General features: G+C 59.2%; 2 protein-coding genes across 2 annotated transcripts in view; one reads left to right on the top strand and one right to left on the bottom strand.

The window, feature by feature from the left end:
• The first annotated feature begins 418 nt into the window (after positions 1-418).
• SYNM (synemin) lies at positions 419-12,515 on the top strand. Its single transcript, XM_056124863.1, has 5 exons — positions 419-1,295; positions 2,601-2,725; positions 8,196-8,266; positions 8,560-10,745; positions 11,655-12,515. Exons 1-5 carry the CDS (start codon positions 495-497, stop codon positions 11,952-11,954), a joined length of 3,483 nt encoding a protein of 1,160 aa, XP_055980838.1. The 5' UTR covers positions 419-494; the 3' UTR covers positions 11,955-12,515.
• A 3,301-nt stretch (positions 12,516-15,816) lies between these two features.
• Positions 15,817-19,819, bottom strand: part of TTC23 (tetratricopeptide repeat domain 23) — a 38,982-nt gene continuing 34,979 nt past the window's right edge. The window contains exons 10-11 of the mRNA XM_056124645.1: positions 16,665-16,747; positions 15,817-15,931 (exon numbers count right to left, since the gene is read on the bottom strand). Of these exons, the coding sequence (XP_055980620.1) occupies positions 15,817-15,931; positions 16,665-16,747 (198 nt within the window). The remainder of the gene's footprint in view (positions 15,932-16,664; positions 16,748-19,819) is intronic.

Here is a 19,819-nt window from a genome sequence, read left to right as displayed (position 1 = left end):
GAATTGGGGTCCAGTTTACGTCAAAAAAAAGGCTAGGGCTACGGCAGAGAACGGACACGTCCAGTGTCGCATCCACTGGTGAATTTTACTGGTGAATTCTTGTTTTGTTTTGGGGGGTCACACGCTGCAGTCAGGGATCACTCCTGGCGGCACTTACAGGCCCTTATGGAATGTCGGTGGTCGAACCCAGGGTGCAAGCCAAGCGCCCTCCAGGTGGGGGGTGGGGGGAACTCTCACTCTAGCCCAAGATTCTCTAGTCTGGTGGTCCCTAAAGGCCAGGACCGGGATGCTGCGGGGCCGTGCGGCGCGGTCGCCGCTAGGGGGCGCGCGCGGCCCTCCGCGCAGGGGCCGCCGTCGGGCCGCGCTCTGATTGGCTGGAGGCCGTGGCCCGCCCGCTAAGAGCCGCTAAGAGCCGCCGCGGCCCGGCGCCCGCTGCAGTCTGCGGGGACGGGAGCGGCTCGGGAGGGACGCGGGTGGCCGCACACGCACACACGATGCTCGCCTGGTGGCTGCAGACCGGGCCCGAGAAGGCCGAGCTGCGGGAGCTCAATGAGCGGCTACACGACTACGTGTGCCGGGTGCGGGAGCTGGAGCGCGAGAACCGGCTCCTGGAGGACGAACTGCGCGGCCAGCGCGGCCAGGAGGGCGCGTGGACATCGGTCCAGCAGGCCCGCTTCGCGCAGGAGGCGCGCGGGCTGCGGCGGCAGCTGGACGAGCTGAGCTGGGCCACGGCGCAGGCCGAGAGCGAGCGCGACGCGCTGCGGCGGGAGCTGGCCGAGCTGCAGGGCCAGGGCCGGGAGGTGCGCGCGGCCCGCGGCCGCCTGGACGCCGAACTGGGCGCGCAGCAGCGGGAGCTGCAGGAGGCGCTGGCCGCGCGCGCCGACCTCGAGGCCCTGCTGGGCCGCCTGGAGGCCGAGCGCCAGCACCTCGCCGCGGCCCACGAGCGCGACGTGCGGGAGCTCCGCGCGCGCCACGCGCACCTCCGGAGCTGCAGCGTCCGCGTCCGCACCGCCAAGCCGCCCCTGCGGGAGGTGCAGGCCGGCTGCGAGCGGCTGGTGGCGGCGGCGTGGGACGAGACGGTGCAGCTGTACGAGGAGCAGGTGCGCGAGCTGAGCGAGGTGCTGCTCCGCGGTCAGGAGGACCGTTGCCGGGCGGAGGAGGAGGCGCGGCGGGGCGCGCAGGAGGCCGAGGCGCTGCGGCGCGAGGTGCTGGAGCTGGAGCAGCTGCGGGAGCATCTGGAGGACGAGCTGCTGAGGATGCACCAGGCCTACGAGCTGCAGGCCGAGGAGCGGCAGGTCCGTGCCCCGGGACGCCCCCGCTGGCCCGCGGCGCGATCTCCAGCCGCACAGAAGGGTGGGGCTGACCCATGGCCCCTACCCCACCCCCGGGTCCCTGGGGACTGCGGCGCTGGAGGGGTCTGGAGGGGCCTCCTCTGCAAGGAGGGAGATTTCCGCCAGGAAGTGGGTCCCCGAGAGTCCCTCCCCACCCCCATCTTGTCAGGTTTTTGGTCCGCAGTCAGTTTCTCCTCTCCTGGGGCGCAGAAGCCTAGGATCACTTTCACATTCCATAGACCTTGTTACCCACGTAAAAGGGCCAGAGACATCCAGAGGGTTAGTCAAGGCTCTTGGCTTGCTCCCTGCCTGTCCCAGATAGATCCCCAGCACCGCACAGGGTCCCCCTGAGCTCCCAGCAGGAGTGACCCCCAGGCAGAGAGCGAGGAGTAAGCCCTGCGCACCGCTGGGTGTGGCCTGCCCCCTCCAAAAATAATCATAAGACACCCCCCACGCTAGTTTTTTTGGTTTTGCCGGAATGGTTTCCCAGCTGCTGTGGCTTCCTGGGCCACCGTGGGGTTTGTTCTCAGGAGGGGCAGCCAGTGGGAGGCAGGAAGGAGCTTCCTGAGAAATGTTTTCTCATGGACAAACTGACGTCAGGTCTCTGGGTTGCTGAGAACCGTGCAAACTGGCTGGGCCGCCGGGTGATACACGAAGACCGAGGGAGAGAAATAAGTTTCTATTTCCGAGGGGCAGCACTGGTCCCTGCAGGGTGGCACCTGGGGCTAGTTTATGGCTCAGCACCCGGTGCAGTCCTAAAACTGGCCCCGCCCAGGGCAGGCAGAGCTGGGAAAGGTCCCAGAGGGCGGAAGCATCTCCGGAGCTTAGCTTAAAGTCACAGTGGCACCATTTCAGAGAGATTTTTAAAGAACCGTTTGTAGCCTTCAGTTGAAGGCCTGTGGGAGTTTCACGTGCTGGGTTTTGGGTTTGTGTGTTCCTCTGGGCCACATCCAACAGTGTTCAGCAGGGCTTAGTCCCAGCTCAGTGCTCAGGGGTCACTTCTAGCGGGGCTCTGGGTCGAACCTGGGTTGGCCGCATACAAGGCTCGCGCTTTACTCTCTCTCATTCTGGCCCTCCTGGTATTTGGGTGCATTCGTGGGGAAACAAATCACTAGACGTCAATGAGATGTGGTGAGAGATTGTGGATTGTAGGGAGGACACAGACCCAAGAGTGATTAGCAAAGAGTGGGTCGCTCTGTGGTCCCTCTGTGCCTGCCCGGGGCCTCCCGTCCACACTCCTCCTGATGCCCAGCCTTGTGCTCTCTCTAGAGAACCATCGACTGCCTGGAGGAGGAGAAGGCAGCCCTGACCTTGGCCATGGCTGACCGGCTGCGAGACTGTCAAGAGCTTGTGCAGGTGAAGACCGGCCTCAGCCTGGAGGTGGCTACTTACCGGTAAGGACGCGGGCCCAGGCAGAGAGCACAGTTGAGCCTGAGTGGGGACCCCTGGGCCAAGGCAGCTGGAGGGAGAGGTGTCCGCCCAGCCCTGGAGGGAACAGCCCATCCAGGCACCCTGGTTCTGGGCACCATGGGAGAGTTGCCACGTATTCATACGGCTCATTGTAGCAGGAATTGGGGACAGGTGAGCAAGACTCCTCCCTACTGGTCCTCCTAGCTGCCCCTCTCGGCTTCCCTGGCCCAGCCCACACTGGCCCCACCCACATCAAAAGTACCACTCACACTGGCCCCGCCCACACCTCTGTATCGCCCACAACGACTCCGCCCATAATGGTTCCACTGACTAGGGCTCTGCCCATCCTGGTTATGCCCACATTGGCTCCGTCCACAATGCCCACGCCCACAATGGCAGGACCTCCTCCCCCAGCGGACTGAGGCATAGTCAGAGCTGGTGGCAACTTCCTTGCATCTAGCCCGCAGAACTCTTAAGAGACTGTGCCAGCCCAGATGCTCTGCCAACTCTGGCCTCCTGCCCAAAGGTGTCAGCAGAAAATGATGATGGGAATGATGGTAGGAAGCTGTCCCAGATGCCCTCCCCGGGAACACCATCGTGGGCACACAGAGCTGTCAGATCTTCCCCTTTCCCGCTGGTGATGGTTCTCCCGGATGGTGTAGAGAGACACATTTTGTGCTAATTAGACCAGGGGCTTTTTGTTTTCTTTCCTTCTTTTTTTTTTTTTTCCTTTTCTTCTGGTTTCTAAACCCCACCCGGCGTTGCTCAGTGCTTATTCCTGACTCTGCTCCAGGATTGCCTGGCAGGGATCAGGGCACTCAGGTGCGGGGGTTGGAACCCCAGTCTGCTGTGTGCCCTACCCATTGTACTATCTCTTCAGGCCTTGTTTATGATATTTATTTATTTATTTATTTTTATTAGTGAGACACCACGAGGTACAGTTGTAGACTTACAAATTTTTGTGCTTGGGTTTCCATTATACAATGATCAAATACCCATCCCTCCACCAGTGCCCATTTCCCACCACCACGGATCCCAGTATCCCTCCCACTCCCCATCCCCCCATCCCACCCTGCCACTGTGGCAGGGCATTCCCTTTTGTTCTCTCTCTTCTTTTGGGTGTTGTGGTTTGCAAAAGATTGTTTATGATTTTTTAACAGCTCATTTAATTTTGATTTGGTTTTGGACATACCTGGTGAGGTCAGGGCTTTCTTCTGGCTCTAGTGCTCAGGGACCAGTTGGGCCTGGACTGTTCTAGGAATTGAACCCCAGGTCAGCGGCGGCAAGGCAAATGCTCTACCCACTGCACTACCTCTCTGCCCCAGGACTTTAAGGCTTGGCCGTCCCAGTTCAGTCCTTGCAGGGAGTGACCCCCAAGCACAGTCAGGAGTAGCTCCATGAGTAAAATACTCGGCCCGCACCCCGAAAGACTAGACGCCCTCCTAAATTGCCATTCTCTGTCACGATAAGCGAGGGTGAGCGTGGTTGAGGGCCAGCCTTCTGGGGTTGCCCACACGGCCCCGGTCAAGGGCACTGCTGGGGAGCCCCGCCAGCAGCCTGTGTGCCCACGATGGTGTTCCCGGCTTGGGGCTGGCATTTCCCTCACCCAGTTAGGCAGTGACCTGGCTCTGTCCGAGGAATTGAGTCATGGGCTCTTTCGGGCATGAAGGGATCTATGTCACGGTGCGCCTCTCAGAGGCCGGCTTTGCCCTGGGGGAGGGTGAGAACTGTGCCTCCCCCACCCCCATTCCTGCAGCCTGGAGGTGCCCAGCCCAGCCTTCGCTGCAGAGCCAGCCTTGGACACGGACCAGCGGGCCTCGGTGCTTTCTGGGAAGAAGCCGCTGGTCTCGCAGACAGACGTGCAGGCCGTGAAGGAGCTTGGCTTTTCTGGTGGTGGTTACGGCGTGCTGGGAGTCGAACACGGGTCTCCTGCACACAGGCGCGCACTTTACCCCTCAGCCACCTCCCCGGCAGCAGTGCCGCCAGCTCTGGTCCTGTCTCCAGTCTTGAAGTGACCGGTTCACAGATCTCCTGGCCAGGATGCTGTCATTGCTTTATTTTACTTGCGCTTTTTACCTTTTTCATTATTTTTCTGGTGGGGTGAGGGATCAAACCCAGGGCCTCACATATACAAGGTTCTGCAATAGTTTAATTATTTATTTATTTTTGCTTTTGGGGTCACACCCAGCTCTGCACTCAGGAATTACTCATGGCGGTGCTTGGGGGACCATATGCTGAGAATTTAATCCAGGTCCGCCATGTGCAAGGCAAACGCTCTCCCCATGGTACTATTGCTCCAGCCCCCTCCATGATGGTTTTAATGCTGTTTCTAGTTGTTTCATCATTGGGGTGAGGGGACAAGCAGTGCTCAGGGACAGCCTGGACAGCTCAGTGGGTGCATCAACGCTCAGACCCAGTGCTCTGGAGTGCCCTGGTCCACACCTGGCCCTGCTCTGGGGCCTCCAGGCTACCCTGGTGGTGTTCTAGGGTCTGTGTGGTGTACTGGGGCCTGTCCCCAGCCCCAGGACCATCAGTTTTTCAAGCCTTTGTACATCTGTGTCCAGAGGAAAATAGGTGTTTGGGAGGCTCAGGAAATACGTTCTGTTTTTTGGTAGCTCAATGTCACTGGTGAGAATCTTAGAGTGTTAACATTGCTGTTAGTAACGAGTCAGCTTATGGGCGAAGTCTTTGAAATGAGTAGGATCTCCCAGATGGAAGAATGCACATTGAGGGATTCAGTGGGTCACTTTGGTTCTGAGCCTCAGCGAGTTAGCCCACAGTTGGGCATAATTTTAGGGTATTTCGCTGGTACTGGGACTGCTCCTGGTTCTGTGCTCAGGAATCACTTCCTCCACCCTTTTACTTTGTTTTGGGGTCACACCCAGCGGTGCTCAGAGATCACTGCTGGTGGGGCCTGGGGTTCATATGGGATGTCAGGGATTGGGATGTCGGATGTCAGGGATTGAACCGGAGTCAGCCACAAGCAAGGCAAACAAACACCCTACCCGCTGTACTATCACTCCGGCTCCCTCCCCACTGTTCCTCCTGACCCCTCTTCCTCCTGACCCTTCCCTCCTCCTGACCCCTCTTCCCTCCTGACCTTTTCCTCCTCCTGACCCCTCCCTCCTCCTGACCCCTCCCTGCTCCTGACCCCCTCTGTCCTCCTCACTCCTCCCTCCTCCTGACCCCTCCCTCCTCCTGACCCCTCCCTCCTCCTGACCCCTCCCTCCTCCTGACCCCTCCCTCCTCCTGACCCCTCCCTCCTCCTGACCCTCCTCCCTCCTGACCCCTCCCTCCTCCTAACCGCTTCCCTCCTGACCCCCTCCCTCCTCTGAGCCCCTCCCTCCTCCTGACCCCTCTTCCTCCTGACCCTTCCCTCCTCCTGACTCCTCCCTCCTCCTGACTCCCCCTCCCTGCTGATCCTTCCCTCCTCCTGGCCCTTTTCCTGGTGCCCAACCCCTGGTGTCGCTGTGCCCCTGGGGACACTATGTTCACTCCCATTTCCTGAGGAGTCAGGGTGCATTTCAGCCCTGCCTGCGGGTTGGGGTCCCTGACTGCGGGCATCCCAGGAGAACTCTGTAGGGACAGAGGCAGGGTCAGGAGGCTTGGGGTGATGTGAAGGTCCCAGAAGGGACCTTTCCTGCTACCTGCACCAGCCCTCTGCACCCGCCCCAGCCTCTGGGGGGCCAAGGGCCCACCCTCAGGGTCCTCATGGCATGAAGATTTGAATCTCCCCAGAAGGAAGCCCCCAAACTGCTCCTTTGAGGGTGTTGAAGAGAGATGCCCCTATTTGGGATTCCTGGTGTTCCCCAGCCTGCTGACCTGGGCAGCTCCACAGGAAAGGGCCTGGAAGGGAGGATCTGAAATAGAATGCTCGGGCCCCTGTGCCCTGAACTGCCATCGTAGGGGGGACCGGACCACCAGGCCCTGCGGCGCACCAGCCTCTCCGCAGACATGAGGCCGGTTCTCGGGGCTAGAAGCTATTTGTGGTCTTGGAACGGAAAACGCTTGGTCATGAGGGCTGGGATCGAGGCCGGTGTCCTGTTTCCCGGCTCCCGCCAAGCCCAGGCCACTCCCTGCACCCCACATGCCCCCGTGGCCCTACAGCAGAAACCCCTTTGCTCTGAAGGGGGTTCCCTAGCCTTTTTCCTGCCCATGGGCTGTAGGTACCAGCCCCTTAGGGCCTTGGAAATGGGAGGTGCTGACCTGGTGTCCTGCCAGGGTTGGTGGCCACCCGGAGGTGTTGCCACCTCCCTGCTGGCCCTGCCTGGGACCCCTGCCCACTGGGGGCCGCATTGGGGGGGTGGGCAACTCCCTTGGTGTCCCGAGGTTCTCGGACAGCGTTCCCATGCCATTCCCAGCCCAGAGGCCTGCTGTTCCTACCCTGCTCAGTATCAGGTCTGAGTAGTAGCCCTGGTTATCAACTGAAAAGAAACTTCTAGACTTTTCAGAGCAGCCTCTTCACTGGCTGCTTCCTGGCCTTTTCTTAGGGGGTTCAGCCTATCCCTTTCCTTCTTCTCAGATCCCCTCACTTCTTCTCTTACTTTGAAAATGAGTTTATTTGGGGGGGGTGAGGGGGGTGCCACAACTGTAGTGCTCAGGACTCGCTTCTGGCTCTGTGCACAGAGATCACTCCTGGCAGCTTGGGGGAACCTTTCGCTTACCCACTGGACTCTCTCTCTCCGCCCTCACTTCTTAAAATATTTCATTTTGGAGGCCTGGAGAGATGGGACAGCAGTCAGGGCACTTGACTGGCACACAGCTGACCTGGGTTCGATCCCCAGCACCCTATAGTGGTCCCTGAGCCCTGCCAGGATTGATCCCTGAGCACAGAGCCAGGAGTCATCCCTGAGCAGTGCTGGGCATAGCCCAAAAACAAAAGTAAGAAATTGATATTTTTCTAGAGGCCACCTCAGCTGTGCTGTTTGGGAGGTTGGGGCCACTCTATGGTGCTTGCCCCAATGGTGGGGGCCTCTTGGTGCCTGGACTCAGGGGCCCCTGCTGGGCCAGGACTTGAACCCAGAGCCTCACACATGCCAGGCAGATCGCATTCCTCAGAGCCACCTCCCAGCAAGTCTCCACCAGCAGTTTGCAAACCTGCGACCTCATATCTTTATTCTGAGCATTGCGCCCCCTCTGCACCAGCTCTCCTTGTGGGTTGCAGAAAGAGCTCAGGGGAATGTAGTTCTAGAAGGTTCTGGAAACTTCTACTTCTAGTTGAGGTGCCTGCATGTCTTGTCTACCTCCCTGGGTCTTAGAAAGGGCCTCCTAGAAGGACCAGGTTCTCCCCAATGTCAGAAAGCCAAGTTCCTTAGTTCCTTCATGCCGGGGAGAAAAATGCCCCAATTTTCCGAGTCGTGTGGCCTCTGGCTGGGCATCAGGAGGGCTCAGAGAGTGGCGTTTCATGCTCCAGATCCTCGTGAGCCCTTCCCCCAACTCTCTTCTCTCACACAGAGCTTTGCTGGAAGGAGAGAGTAATCCAGACCTGCTCATCCTCACGGAGCGCCTGGAACGTTTGCCACAAGGTACAGCGGAGAAGGGCTGGTCCCTGGGCATGAGTGGGTGGCGGTGGGGTTGGTGACATTTGTCTGCAGGAAGGGGGTCGGAGGGTGGGAGGCGGCTCAGAGAGGCCTGGAGCACAGGTCTTACCTGCAGGGCCCCCAGATTTCATCCCTAGTAGCGCCAGGCGTGGTCCAGATGAAAAGTACCCGGAAAAGGAAGTTGAGGAGGTCTTGATGAGGGTAGGACTGGCCCACTTTGGAGCTGGGCAGGGGCCAGGAGGAATATCTTCGATGTTCTGTTCATTCCATCTCCACAGAGTTCAGAAAATCCATCTACAAATACACCACCTCCCCGTGGCAGCGCGAGAACCAACGGAACCTCCTTTCCAGTCAGAAGGCATCTTGGACAAGCTCGTACCGTCCCCGGCAGGCTGACCCCGCAACCCGGCGGGGTATCTCCAGCTCTTTCACCACGACCGCAGACACTTATAGAATATTCAACGGGGAGACCAACCTGCAGACCTTCCCTCCCAGCCGTGGCCTTTTGAAGCTCCCCGCAGCTGTGCTGGAAACGTCCCCCAGGAGACCAGGAGCCCGAGGGGCAAAGACTGGCCCCCTACACATAGCCAGGGAAGTGGCGGTGGTCCGCGAGCCGTCCCCGGCACGCCGGGCAGATGGGACAGCCAAGGAGAGGGTCGTCGTCTTGGAAAGGAAAGTGGAGACGCAGGGGCCGGAGAGCAGGCGTGGAGAGAAGACGATTGAGTCCAAGGAGAGGGCATCGGAGGCGCGGAACCTGCAATGGGAGGGCCTGACCAAGCTGGACAAAGAGGCACGCCAGCGGGCGGTTGGGCAGCTGCAGGAGAAGACCAGAGAGAGGACGCCCGAGCGGCCCAAGAGTGAGGCAGAAAGGGAGGTGCTGATCCCCGTCCGGGCACCCCGAGACCGAGACCGCAGCCCGGCGCGGGCCCCAGAAGCTTCCCCGGAGCCTCAGCGGAAGGCGGCCACGAGTGGAGCCGGGGCTGGGACGGGGGCCAGCCAGGAGCAGAGCAGATCCCGGCTGGGCTCCCCAACAGGGGGCGACCCTACCACCCAGGCGCTGGCAGAGCACATCGTATCGGGGATCCTGCAGCAGCTAGCCGGCAGCCCCGAGCCCGGGTCGCCCACACGCTCCATCCCCGACACCAAAGTCACCTACGTGGGCCGGGAGGAGCGTCCGGACGACGGGACCACCCAGACTGAGATCGTGGTGGAGTCCAAGCAGACGGAGGAGGTGGACGTGTCCGACAAGGCCGGGCTGGATGCACTCCTGAATACGGACACCTTGGAGGCCGAGCTGATGGGGGGCCAGGCCGAGCGGCTCATCGGGGACCTGGTGCAGCGTGGGCTGCAGGGCCGGGCCCGCGTGGTCAACGTGGAGATCGTGGAGGAGTCCCGGAGCTACAGTGAGCCCGAGGAGGAGGAGACGGCGGCGGGCGCGGCCCCGTTCCGGGTAGAGGAGGTGGACTCCTCCCCGGGGTCCGGGGACGAAATGAGTGGCTTGGTTTGGGGGGGTCCCCGAGGGGAGAGAGCGCGGCGGCAGCTGCCTGGAAAGGGGGCCCCAGTGGAAGGAGCGACGCAGGTCGGGGAGTGGGTGAGGGAGCTCAGCTACTTCGTGTCCACCCCGGATGACCAGCCGGGGGACCATGAGGATGAGGAGGGCTCCGTGTACGGGCAAGTCCACGTGGAGGACGAGGCCGCCGGTAGCTACTCCTGGCGGGACGAGCTGGTGCCCGGGGCCGGGCAGCGAGGGAAGAGGGACGATGTGGGAAAGGAAGTGGGCGCAGGCCCTGCCCCCTGGAAGGAACGTTCTGGAAGTGGCCAGGTCCGCGCTGCTGAATCTGTCGTGATAGAGAAGGAAATGAGGGTCCATACCTCCGCGGGGGGCACCTCATCCTGGGAGCCGGGGTCCCGGATGAAGGAAGTGCTGGGGCAGCTAGAAGAGAATCTTCCAGAACGCATGAGGACGGAGCTGTCCACCATCGCCCGCGAGGCCCAGGGTGGACCGGGGACTGTGTCTGTGGACGTGCAAAAGGTTCAGGCCGCGGGCGGTGGGGGCATGACCTTTGTAGCCGAGGTCAATCTCTCGCGCACACTGGATGCCCACCAGGTGGACCTGGAGGAGCTGGACCGGGCCGGGACCGGGGAGGTGGAGCGGGCGGTCCAGGCAGTGGTCCGGGAGAGTTTGGCCAGGCGGCGTAGCCCCGAGCCAAGCAGCCCCCCAGACCACGATGACAGGGAGATCCCTGGGGCCGGGGTGCTCTTTAAGCGCTGGGCCACGCAGGAGCTCTACAGCCCGTCCACAGAGTCGGGGACGGGAAAGGCCACCGTGGAGGTCAGCAGCTGGGCCCGGTCGCCTGTGCGGGATGATGAAGGCCCGACTGTGAAGCGCATTGAGATCAGCCCCTCGGGCATCTGGAGGACTGAGCCCGGCTCCCCCAAAGGCTCCGGGACGGAGGTGGTGCGGGTAAGTGGAACGGGCCCCTCGCGGCATATGGGACAGCTGTCCTGGGGTCCCTGTCCAAGCCTGAGGGGGTGGGGATGGGGCGAAGGAGTTTCCGTCGTATGTCTGTCCCTGCAGGTCAGCAGGTGGTTTAGGGTTGGGGGGTCCTTCCACAGAGCCCCCTAGAAGGCCCTTGAATACCAGCCACCAGGACCAAAAGGGCTGGGGAGGGCACCCTGAAAGGATCTGTGGGCCTCAGACTTCTGTAAGTCACCTTCAGGGAAGGCCCTGGAGGAGATTCCGGGTGCGAGCCCAGTTCCAAGGCCCCCTTCAGACCAGAGGAGACCTCTGAACCCAGGAATGGTGGCCAGGGAAAGGCTCATTCAGAAGGTGGGTCAGAGTTGGGGTTCAAAGGCCTCAGTGGGGGGCCGGGGAGTTAGAACGGCGGGGAGGGCACTGGCCTGGTAAGCAACTGACTCGGCTTGATCCCTGGCACTCCCCCACCCCCCAGGGACTCCCGAGCCCTGCCAGGAGTGATTTCTGAGGGCAGAGCCAGGAATATACCCTGAGCACTGCCAGGTGTGGCCCAAAAACACAAAACCAAAATCGAACAGTCTCAGCATCCGAGCAGGGTTCTCCCACGTGGGACATCAGTGCCTGGGAAAGTTGGGCCACACGGAGTGACCCCCCCTGCTGACCAGGTCACAGGTGGAACTCCAGTTCTGGGGGGGTGGGGGTGGGTTGCTGTCGAAGGTGGGGCCTGAGCCTGAGTTTCAGCCCTGGCCAGCGGGTCCACTGTGGAACTCTGGCAACCAGTTCCCAGAACATTTTCCCTGGCTGGGGGTTTGCAGGTGGGGTCGGGTGGGGGTATTACTGGAGCCAGGCCACGTGGGAGACCGCGGCAACCCCAAAGCAACTTTGTCTCCTTTTCAGGTGGACGTGAGGAGCAAAGAGACGGCTGGGGCCCGGAGCCCACAGACCAGAATCTTCTTCCCCACATCAGTGACAGTGGACGTGCCTGACCCCAGGACCTGGAGAGACACTGGTGGGGGGAAGGAGGGGGCAGCCACTGGGGGGGGCCCCCTGTTCCCCAGGGAGCTGGGCAAGGAGCTGGCGAAGTCGGTGCAGAGCCCGAGGACAGAGGACCAGGGGCCGGTGGTGTCGGGGGAAAAGAAAGTTGCCCTCTTGTATCTGGATGACCAAGAGGAGCAGGACGAGGGCCATTGGTTCTAACGAAGAGCAAGGTCCTGCCTTCCGGGTGTCCGTTTGGGGACACGCGCACTTCTACTTGTGTTAACGGTGGGGGCCGCTGGGCAGAGGGCCCCACCTTTTTAACAAAGGCTCTTCCAAGGGAGTTTTGCCCGTTCGCTTTGCAGTCTGTGAAGGGTTCCAGCTCATTCACACCTTAAAACGAGAGGGTGGTGGGTTCTGAAATTGATCTTTGAGGGGGGCTTCGACAGAAATCACTTTTCTTTCTGGAGACCTTCAAAGTTCCCCCCCCCACCCCCCCCACACACACCTGCTATTTTTATTTTTTGCTGGACTTCATTTCTAGGGCTACTTTTGTTTGCACCAGCTCACGGAAAAGCCTCGCATGAATGTGACACTTGTGGATCTATTGATCAGCTGCCTTCTGGGGTGTAAGGAGGAAAGTGTCTCTTGAAGAGGAAGTTGTATTTTGCATGTACTTGTAGGAAATAGTCACCGAAAATTGTAAGGAAAAAACATCCTTTCCCAACCCCTTTTTCTTTCCAAAGTCTTAGAAAAGAAACAGAATACTTAGTTTTTTGTTTTTTTTTAAGAAAAAAATGTGATGATTTCGCTTTAGGAAAAAAATGTCTACATGAGGAGTTGGATTCATTTTAAGACTGGAATGAATTGCTTTCAGACTGATGAGCAATATTCTGTTTATGGGGTGTGCAGGCTCCATCTTATGCCAGATTGCAAAAGGACAGGCCTGATAGGTTCTTGAGCCCTCCATGGGGCCCTGTGAGTGGAGTGGGGATGATTCCTAGCTCGGCTGTAATGGAAGGAGAGGTTTCTGCCTTTGTACAGTACAGGGTGAAGGCACTTGCCCTGCATGCGGCCGGCCCAGGTCAGATCCCTGAGCCCTGTCAGGAGTGACCCCTGGGCACAGAGCCAGAAGTAAGCCCTGAGCACTGCTGGAGGTGGTCCCCAAATGAAAATCACAAAATTTTATTATCTACCCAGTGGGTTGACAGGTGCTGGCCCCAGGCTGGTCCCAGTTTTACAGCTCAAGACTCAGACTATCTGGTCCAGCCAGGAAGATGTTCACAGAAGTGATTTTTCAGTGAGAATCTGGTCTGAAGGGAGAGGAAGAGTTAGACCCAGGAGTGGCCACTGGGTCTGAGGGTAAGAAGGTTAAAGAGTTTATTAGATGGGGCTGCGGAGGCAAGACAGTGGGGCGGGCGATATGCCCTGCACAAGGCCGACCAGGGCTCAATCCCCAGCATCCCCAAATACTGCCAGGAGTGATCCCTGAGCACAGAGTCAGGAGAATCCCTTGGGTGTAGCCAAGAAACCAAGAGAAGGAGGGAAAAAGTTATCAGGAGATAGTGAGATGGTTTAGGTGGGAGCACAGCAAGTTTGTTGAGAGAGAGAGAAAGAGTGTACACTGGTCAGTTGGCCAGATGGAGGCCTCCGGAGAGAGAGAGAGAGAGAAAGAGACCCATGTGTCTGCAGGGACAGTCTCGCCCTGTCGGGCATCTTGGGGGGCCCTTATGCTAGACCACGTCCTGCTCCAGCTGACAGCCGGGACAGAGCACGGGCACCTGGGTCTGGTGTCAGCATCCTTTTCTGCAGTCTTGTGCCCACGGGCACGTGTGGACAAAGTTCCCGTTCCACCGGCCACTCCAAGCTGGCAGCTGGGAGTCAGATCTTCATTTCTGTCTCCCCACCAGAGTGCGCGCTGGGGAGAAGTTTCTCGTTGAGACTCTTCGGGAGATGTGGAGACCTGAGCTGCCAGGGGGTCTCGCCTGCCCGCCCGCACCCCTCATCCTGCCTGTCCCCCTCTGCCCTCTGGCCTCTCTGGAGACCACGGAAGAGAACTCGGCAGCTGCAGGGGGCCAGGGCACGACCAGTCTTTCCCTCTTTTCCTCGTTTAGATAGAACTGTGCTTCTGGAATGTTCTTTCCCTCACCCGGGCTGCTCTGGTAGAGTGAGATGTTCGCTTAGCGGGGGCGCCTCCGGACAGCTGATCTTGCTTCTGTCCCCCGTTGCTTACAAAAAGTAATGCCACGAGAATGTGTATCAATAAACAAATGAAGACAAGGACATTTGTCTTCAAAGAGAATCCGTGTTTTCTGTAGATGTGGCTGTGGGTTCTGGTCAAACCACCCTGTGTGCTATGTGGGTTTGTTTGTTTGTTTGTTTGTTTGTTTTTAGGGGAGCTGGGTGTCACAAGAGAACTGGCTGGCAAGAGAATATTCATGAAAAGCTCTTTAATTGCTTGTACAAACCAGAACTCCCTGTTGTTGCAGTGAACTGGACAGCCATGGTGGCTGAGTGTCAATCATTATATTAAGAGATCGATGCGGGGATAGTGAGACAGAAGAGGGGTAAAGGCAGAGAGAGTGCAGGGGTGAAGCCCTGGCCTTGTACAAGTCAGTCAGATTCTGTCCCCAGCACTCTCTGTGGCTCCCAGGCACTACTGGGGCTCACTCCTGAGCACCAATAGGTGTGCCTCCCACAGTGCCCCGAAATCAAATACATCTGAGCATACTGGCATCACCCCCCAGAGGGGGACGCTGGACCACCCCATTTGGTCGGGAGTGGGGGCTCCTGGGGGCTCCCTCATTATTGGTGTTTCTCTGGGTTATTTGGAGGGCCACACCCAGTGGTGCTCAGGAATCACTCTGGGGTGCTCAAGGGACCCATTGGAGTGCCACGGATCGAACCTGGGTCGGTCATGTGCAAGACAAGCCCTCCCTGCTGTCCTATCACTCCGGCCTCCATCACTCCATCATGCCTGATTCTTAGGAGTCTGGCGGGGGAGGGGGGGTGGGGGAACTGGAGGTGGAGGAATTCCTGACCCGGCCCTTCCTCTGTTCACCTTTGCCACCCACTTGAATGGCTGTCACATTCCCCTGCCGTCCAAGGGGACATCTCGCGGCTGTGAGGTCCCTGCCTTCACTCATCTCGGGCTCGGGCGGGGTGTGGAAACACAGCAGCGACAGGGACGAAGGTGTTGGAGCTGCGATTCCAAGATATTCTCCTCCGATAATTAGCAAAAGCAACAGACCAGAATTCCTCCCCTGCTCCCCCATCCCCCAAAATAAAATCCAGTGAGGCCATTCTGAGTGTGGTCAAGCTGCAGTGACCGGAAAGCCTGCCCGGAGCTGGGACAGCCATAGGGTCTGCCGGGAGGGCCACTTGGCAAAAGAGACCCTCGCCTACTCCCAGCAGGTGCTAACCCTACTCCTTGCAGCCTGGTCCCCAGCGTCACCTGACGACAGTGCACAAGGTTTGGGGGGCTCTAAGCAACTCTTGGGAGACCAGGAGGAGGTTTTCGGGGCTGAGACAAGCTTTGCATCAGAGCCCCGGGCTTGCTCCCAGGCACTGCATGGTCCCCTGGGCATTGTCACGAGAGAGTGGAGGAAGCCCCCAGCTTCACACAGCAGGAGGAGACCCGCTCCCAAATGGATAAAGCATCAGGAATGGAACCATAGGACACTGGGGAGGGCACTTGCCTGACAGGGGCTGACCCGGGTTTGATCCCCGACACCCCTTATGGTCCCCTGAACCCCGTCAGGAGTGATTTCTGAGCACAGAATCAGGAGTAAGCACCTGAGCACCTCTGGATGTGGCCCCCAAATCAAATCAAAGCCAAAAGAGGAGGAGAGGAGAAGGAGGAGGAGGAGGAGGAGAGGGAGGGGGAGGGGGAGGAGAGGGAAGGGGAGGAGGAGGAGGACGGACGGACCAGGGGCATCACCTTCGCAGCACTGAGCTTCGGGATGATTTTCCCCACTGCTGTGGTTGCAGCCTGGGTGCGGGTCTGTGGGGGAGAGAGACCCCCCTACCCCTCTGGGGCAGCACTTCCTGAGTGGGACCTCTGATTCCTGTGGCAGTTGTCGTCTCAGTGGGCAGTGCTGGGCCTGGCCCTCCCAGCGGGCCGGTGCGAGGACGCACCGGCAGGGGATGGGGGTTTGGTCTTCAGAGGCTGCCTCCGCTTCGAGGCCATCTCGGGGAGCCTGCAAGGAAGCAGAGTGGGGTGTCCCTGAGAGCGTTGCCCGCCCAGGAGCCGGAGACGCCCCCTCTTCCGCAGGCGTTTTTGTGAGGAGGACCAGAACAGTCGGCAGGGGCACCGGAAAACCCTGGATTCTGTTCCCTTCTTAGCCAACCGAGTCGACCCTCCTTGTGACTGTGAGCAGGAGCCCAGGGAGAGGAGCCGGCACCCTGCAGTCAGCCAGGGGCGTTTCTCTCCTCCGTGGCTGAGCAGGGGCGAAGGAGAGGAAGCCCGAGGGGTGCGGGCTGCCCTCCGCAGAGGAACCCCAAGAGGGCAAGGTGACACCAGGAGGGACACAGAGGCAGGAGGATCAGGGACTGACTGCTCAGGACTGGAGTGATAACAGCAGGGAGGCCATTTGCCTTGCATGTGGCCGACCCGAGTTCAACCCCCTGAATCCCACCTGGGGTGATTCCTGAGTGCAGAGCCAGGGGCAAGCCCTGAGCACTGCCAGGTGTGACCCAAACTAACAGAGCTGATTTCTTCCCCCTTTCGGGCCAAGGGGATAGTGGGCAGCTGGCTTTTCAAAGGACCTGATCTTAGGGGCCAGGAGTGGGCCCATCCCTAGCACCACACTGAGCTGGAGGGAGCCCCTGAGTACCTCCAGGTGTGGCCCTCGAGACTGAAGGGCCTGTTCTTTGTTGCCGAGGGACAGGGAAGTTCACCTTGAGGGGCAGCAGCGGGCAGCACCAGCTCACCTGCTCAGGCTGTCCAGCGCCTCCCGTGTGGCCTGTGTCCTCCTGTCCTGGGCTCCGTACATCAACGTCTGCAGCTGCAGGCACTATGGGGACCAAGGCAGGTGTAAGGTCATGGGAAGGGCAGAGGGCAAAGGTCAGACTGAGGGGTGGGGAGGGGGTGGAGGGGGGTTGGCGTGGGGTGGGGGTCTCATGCTGATTCTCAGCTGCCTGTTATTTCTTTGGGGGCCACACCTGGCGGTGCTCAGGGCCAACTCCTGGCTCTGTCTGTGCTCAGGGGTCACTCCTAGCAGACTCGGGCACCATATGGGATGCTGGGGCCCAAACCCGGTTTGACCACAGGCAAGGCAAACACTCAACCTCCGTACTATGGCTCTAGCCCCTAATTTAACAGTGTGCCTTTTATGGAACCCCTGTTGAAAGCTGGGCATTGGGCCAGACAGCGTGCAGGGGTACAGGCACTGGTCTCACACATGGCAGACCCGGGTTCAACCCCCAGCACCCCTTTGGCCCCCTGAACAACCCCCAGCGTGATCCTGGAGCACCACTGGGGTGGCACAAAAGCCAAAATAAAAATAAAAGACCATGTTTAACAAAGCCATTAGGGTGTCTGGGAAGGGCCCCCACCTCAGAGGCGGTTACTGGAGGATATTCGAGAGGGGAGGGCCTGGACAGGTCCTCAGGGCAGAGGTGAGCTGTTTCTGGAGCGAGCCCACCCTTAGGAAGGGTAGGCTTGCTCCCTGCCTGGCAGGGCTCCGGGGCTGAGGGCAGTGTCCGTCCTGATCTGCCCACTCCTCCGAGGGCTGAGGAAGAACAGGCAGCTAAAGGGCTTCGTGTTCCGCCGAGAGCCCATCGAAATGTTGGGGGGGCGGGGACAGAGAGGGGCAGTGCTTCTGGAAGCCGTCAGGAGGCAAGAATACCCGAGTGAGCAAACGCAGCAGAGAAACAGCAAAGCACACTGCTGGAGTCACAGACGGCCTGGCTGAGGCAGGCAGCCTGGCACCAGGCCTGGTGCCACTGAGCCGGCCAGCACATTCAGCTGTTGGCTGCTTGTTGCAGGGGCCACACCGGCGGTGCCTGAAGCCCTCTGCACTGCCAAGGGCTGAGTGGCAGTCAGCTGTTGCAAGGTGGGCGTCCCAGCCCGTTGCTCCCTCTGCAGCCCCACGACTGTTGGCACAGAGAGACTTGGCAAAGTTCTGGTCAGGCATGAGACCCTGTGATGCTCGGTGGAAGCTCTTGTTTACACGCCTCTGCTGTTCGCTCAGGGGACTCAGGAAATGGGGGTCACCACTCCTTCGGGCCTTCTTCACTCAATGCCCTCAGGGTCCATGCTTCTCACCCCAATGGGCCTCGTTTCTCAGACATGGCCTCTGCTCAGAGACAAAGATCAGGTCTAATTTTAACTGCACCCTCGTCCTGCACGCAGGAGCGTTGGCGGCACCCAGTGCTAATTCATTCACTGCCGAGCAAGAATCTTACCGACATTCAACGGGTGATTTACCACCCTCTGAGGTCTGGGTTTGCGACCATAACAGATGACTTTGAAAGGGAGAAATTTCCATGCTAGCCCTTTGGCTATTTCTTTATTTGGCGGGGTGCATACTGGAGGTGCTCAGAGCTTATTCCTGGCTCTGCACTCAGGGATCTCTCTTGGCAGGGCTCGGGGGACCATATGGGGTGCCAGGTTGGCTGTAGGCAAGGCAAGTGCCCTCCCTTCTGTACTACAGCACTACCCCCGCCCCGCCCCCTCCCGCCCCTTTGGCTACTATAGCTGCTTCTTCCTGACCCCTCCTCTCTAGGGGGAGCAATAGGGAATTGATAGTTTTGGTGTTTTGTTTTTTTTTAAATCTCTTTGGCTGGTTCTACGAACCACTTCCTTCCAGATTCTGTGGGCTGGACTGGGGACGTCCAAAGACAAAAAAGGGGTCAGGGGCTGGAGAGACAGTACAGGAGGCAGGGTACTTGCTTAGCATGCTGCCAGCCCAGGCTCAATCTCCAGCACCGCATATGTTCCCCAGGAGTGAGCCTGAGCACTACCAAGGGTGGCCCCCAAATCTCACACACACACACACACACACACGCACACAAACACAAACACACACATGTGCATGTACACACACATATACACATGCATGTGCGCACGCACACACACACACGCACACACATGCACACACATGCACACACACACACAAACACAAACACACACATGTGCATGTACACACACATATACACAGGCATGTGCGCACACGCACACACACGCACACACATGCACACACACACAAACACAAACACACACATGTGCATGTACACACATATACACATGCATGTGCGCACGCACACACACACGCACACACATGCACACACACACGCACACAAACACACACATGTGCATGTACACACACATATACACATGCATGTGTGCACGCACACACACGCACACACACGCACACACACACAGTGGCATCAGGAGAAAGGATCCTAGTCAGGCGAAGTGACGCTCTCAGAAGTTAAGCCCGAGAGAGGGGAGCCCCTCCACCCCCCACTCTGCACGCCCCAAGTCAAGACTCTTCTCTTCCTGCTCACAGCAGATTCCAGTGCTCAGAATCCTAAGCTGGAGACAGGCAGACCTTCAAACCTGATCTTTCAGGAAGACCATGAGCCGGGAGGGAAGACAGGAGGCCCCGAGGCAGGGACGGGCAGACTGAGCCCGAGACACCGCTTCGCCAACAGTAGGTCACCCTCCCAGCAGACTCTCACAACCTGGCTGGGCGCAGCCGGCACTGACTTGAGAAACGGCCGGGACTTCGCCTCGGTGCTGACTTACATTTACCTGAGCATTCTTCTAGGGACAGAGCTTCTATTTTTTTGGTGACAGACGGGGACACTGTGGGCAGAGATGCGACAGCACTTAGGGTGCTTGCCTTGCATGTGGAGACTCCGGTTTGATCCCCAGCACCGCTTAGGGTCCCCGAGCCCCGTCAGGAGGAATTCTGGAGCACAGAGTAGGATTTAAGCCCTGAGCACTGCCAGGTGTGCCCCCTGCCCCTCCAAAAACAAAATTCTCATCATGAGGTGAAGAAACAATACAAAGGTGAGGCGCTTGCCATGCATGTGGCTGGCCCATGTTTTGTCCCCAGCACCACACAGTTTCCCCTGAG

This window comes from Sorex fumeus, unplaced genomic scaffold (genome assembly GCF_029834395.1).
Source record: "Sorex fumeus unplaced genomic scaffold, SorFum_2.1 ptg000051l, whole genome shotgun sequence".
NCBI lineage: Eukaryota > Metazoa > Chordata > Mammalia > Eulipotyphla > Soricidae > Sorex > Sorex fumeus.
This window is presented reverse-complemented; position numbering and strand designations above follow the sequence as displayed.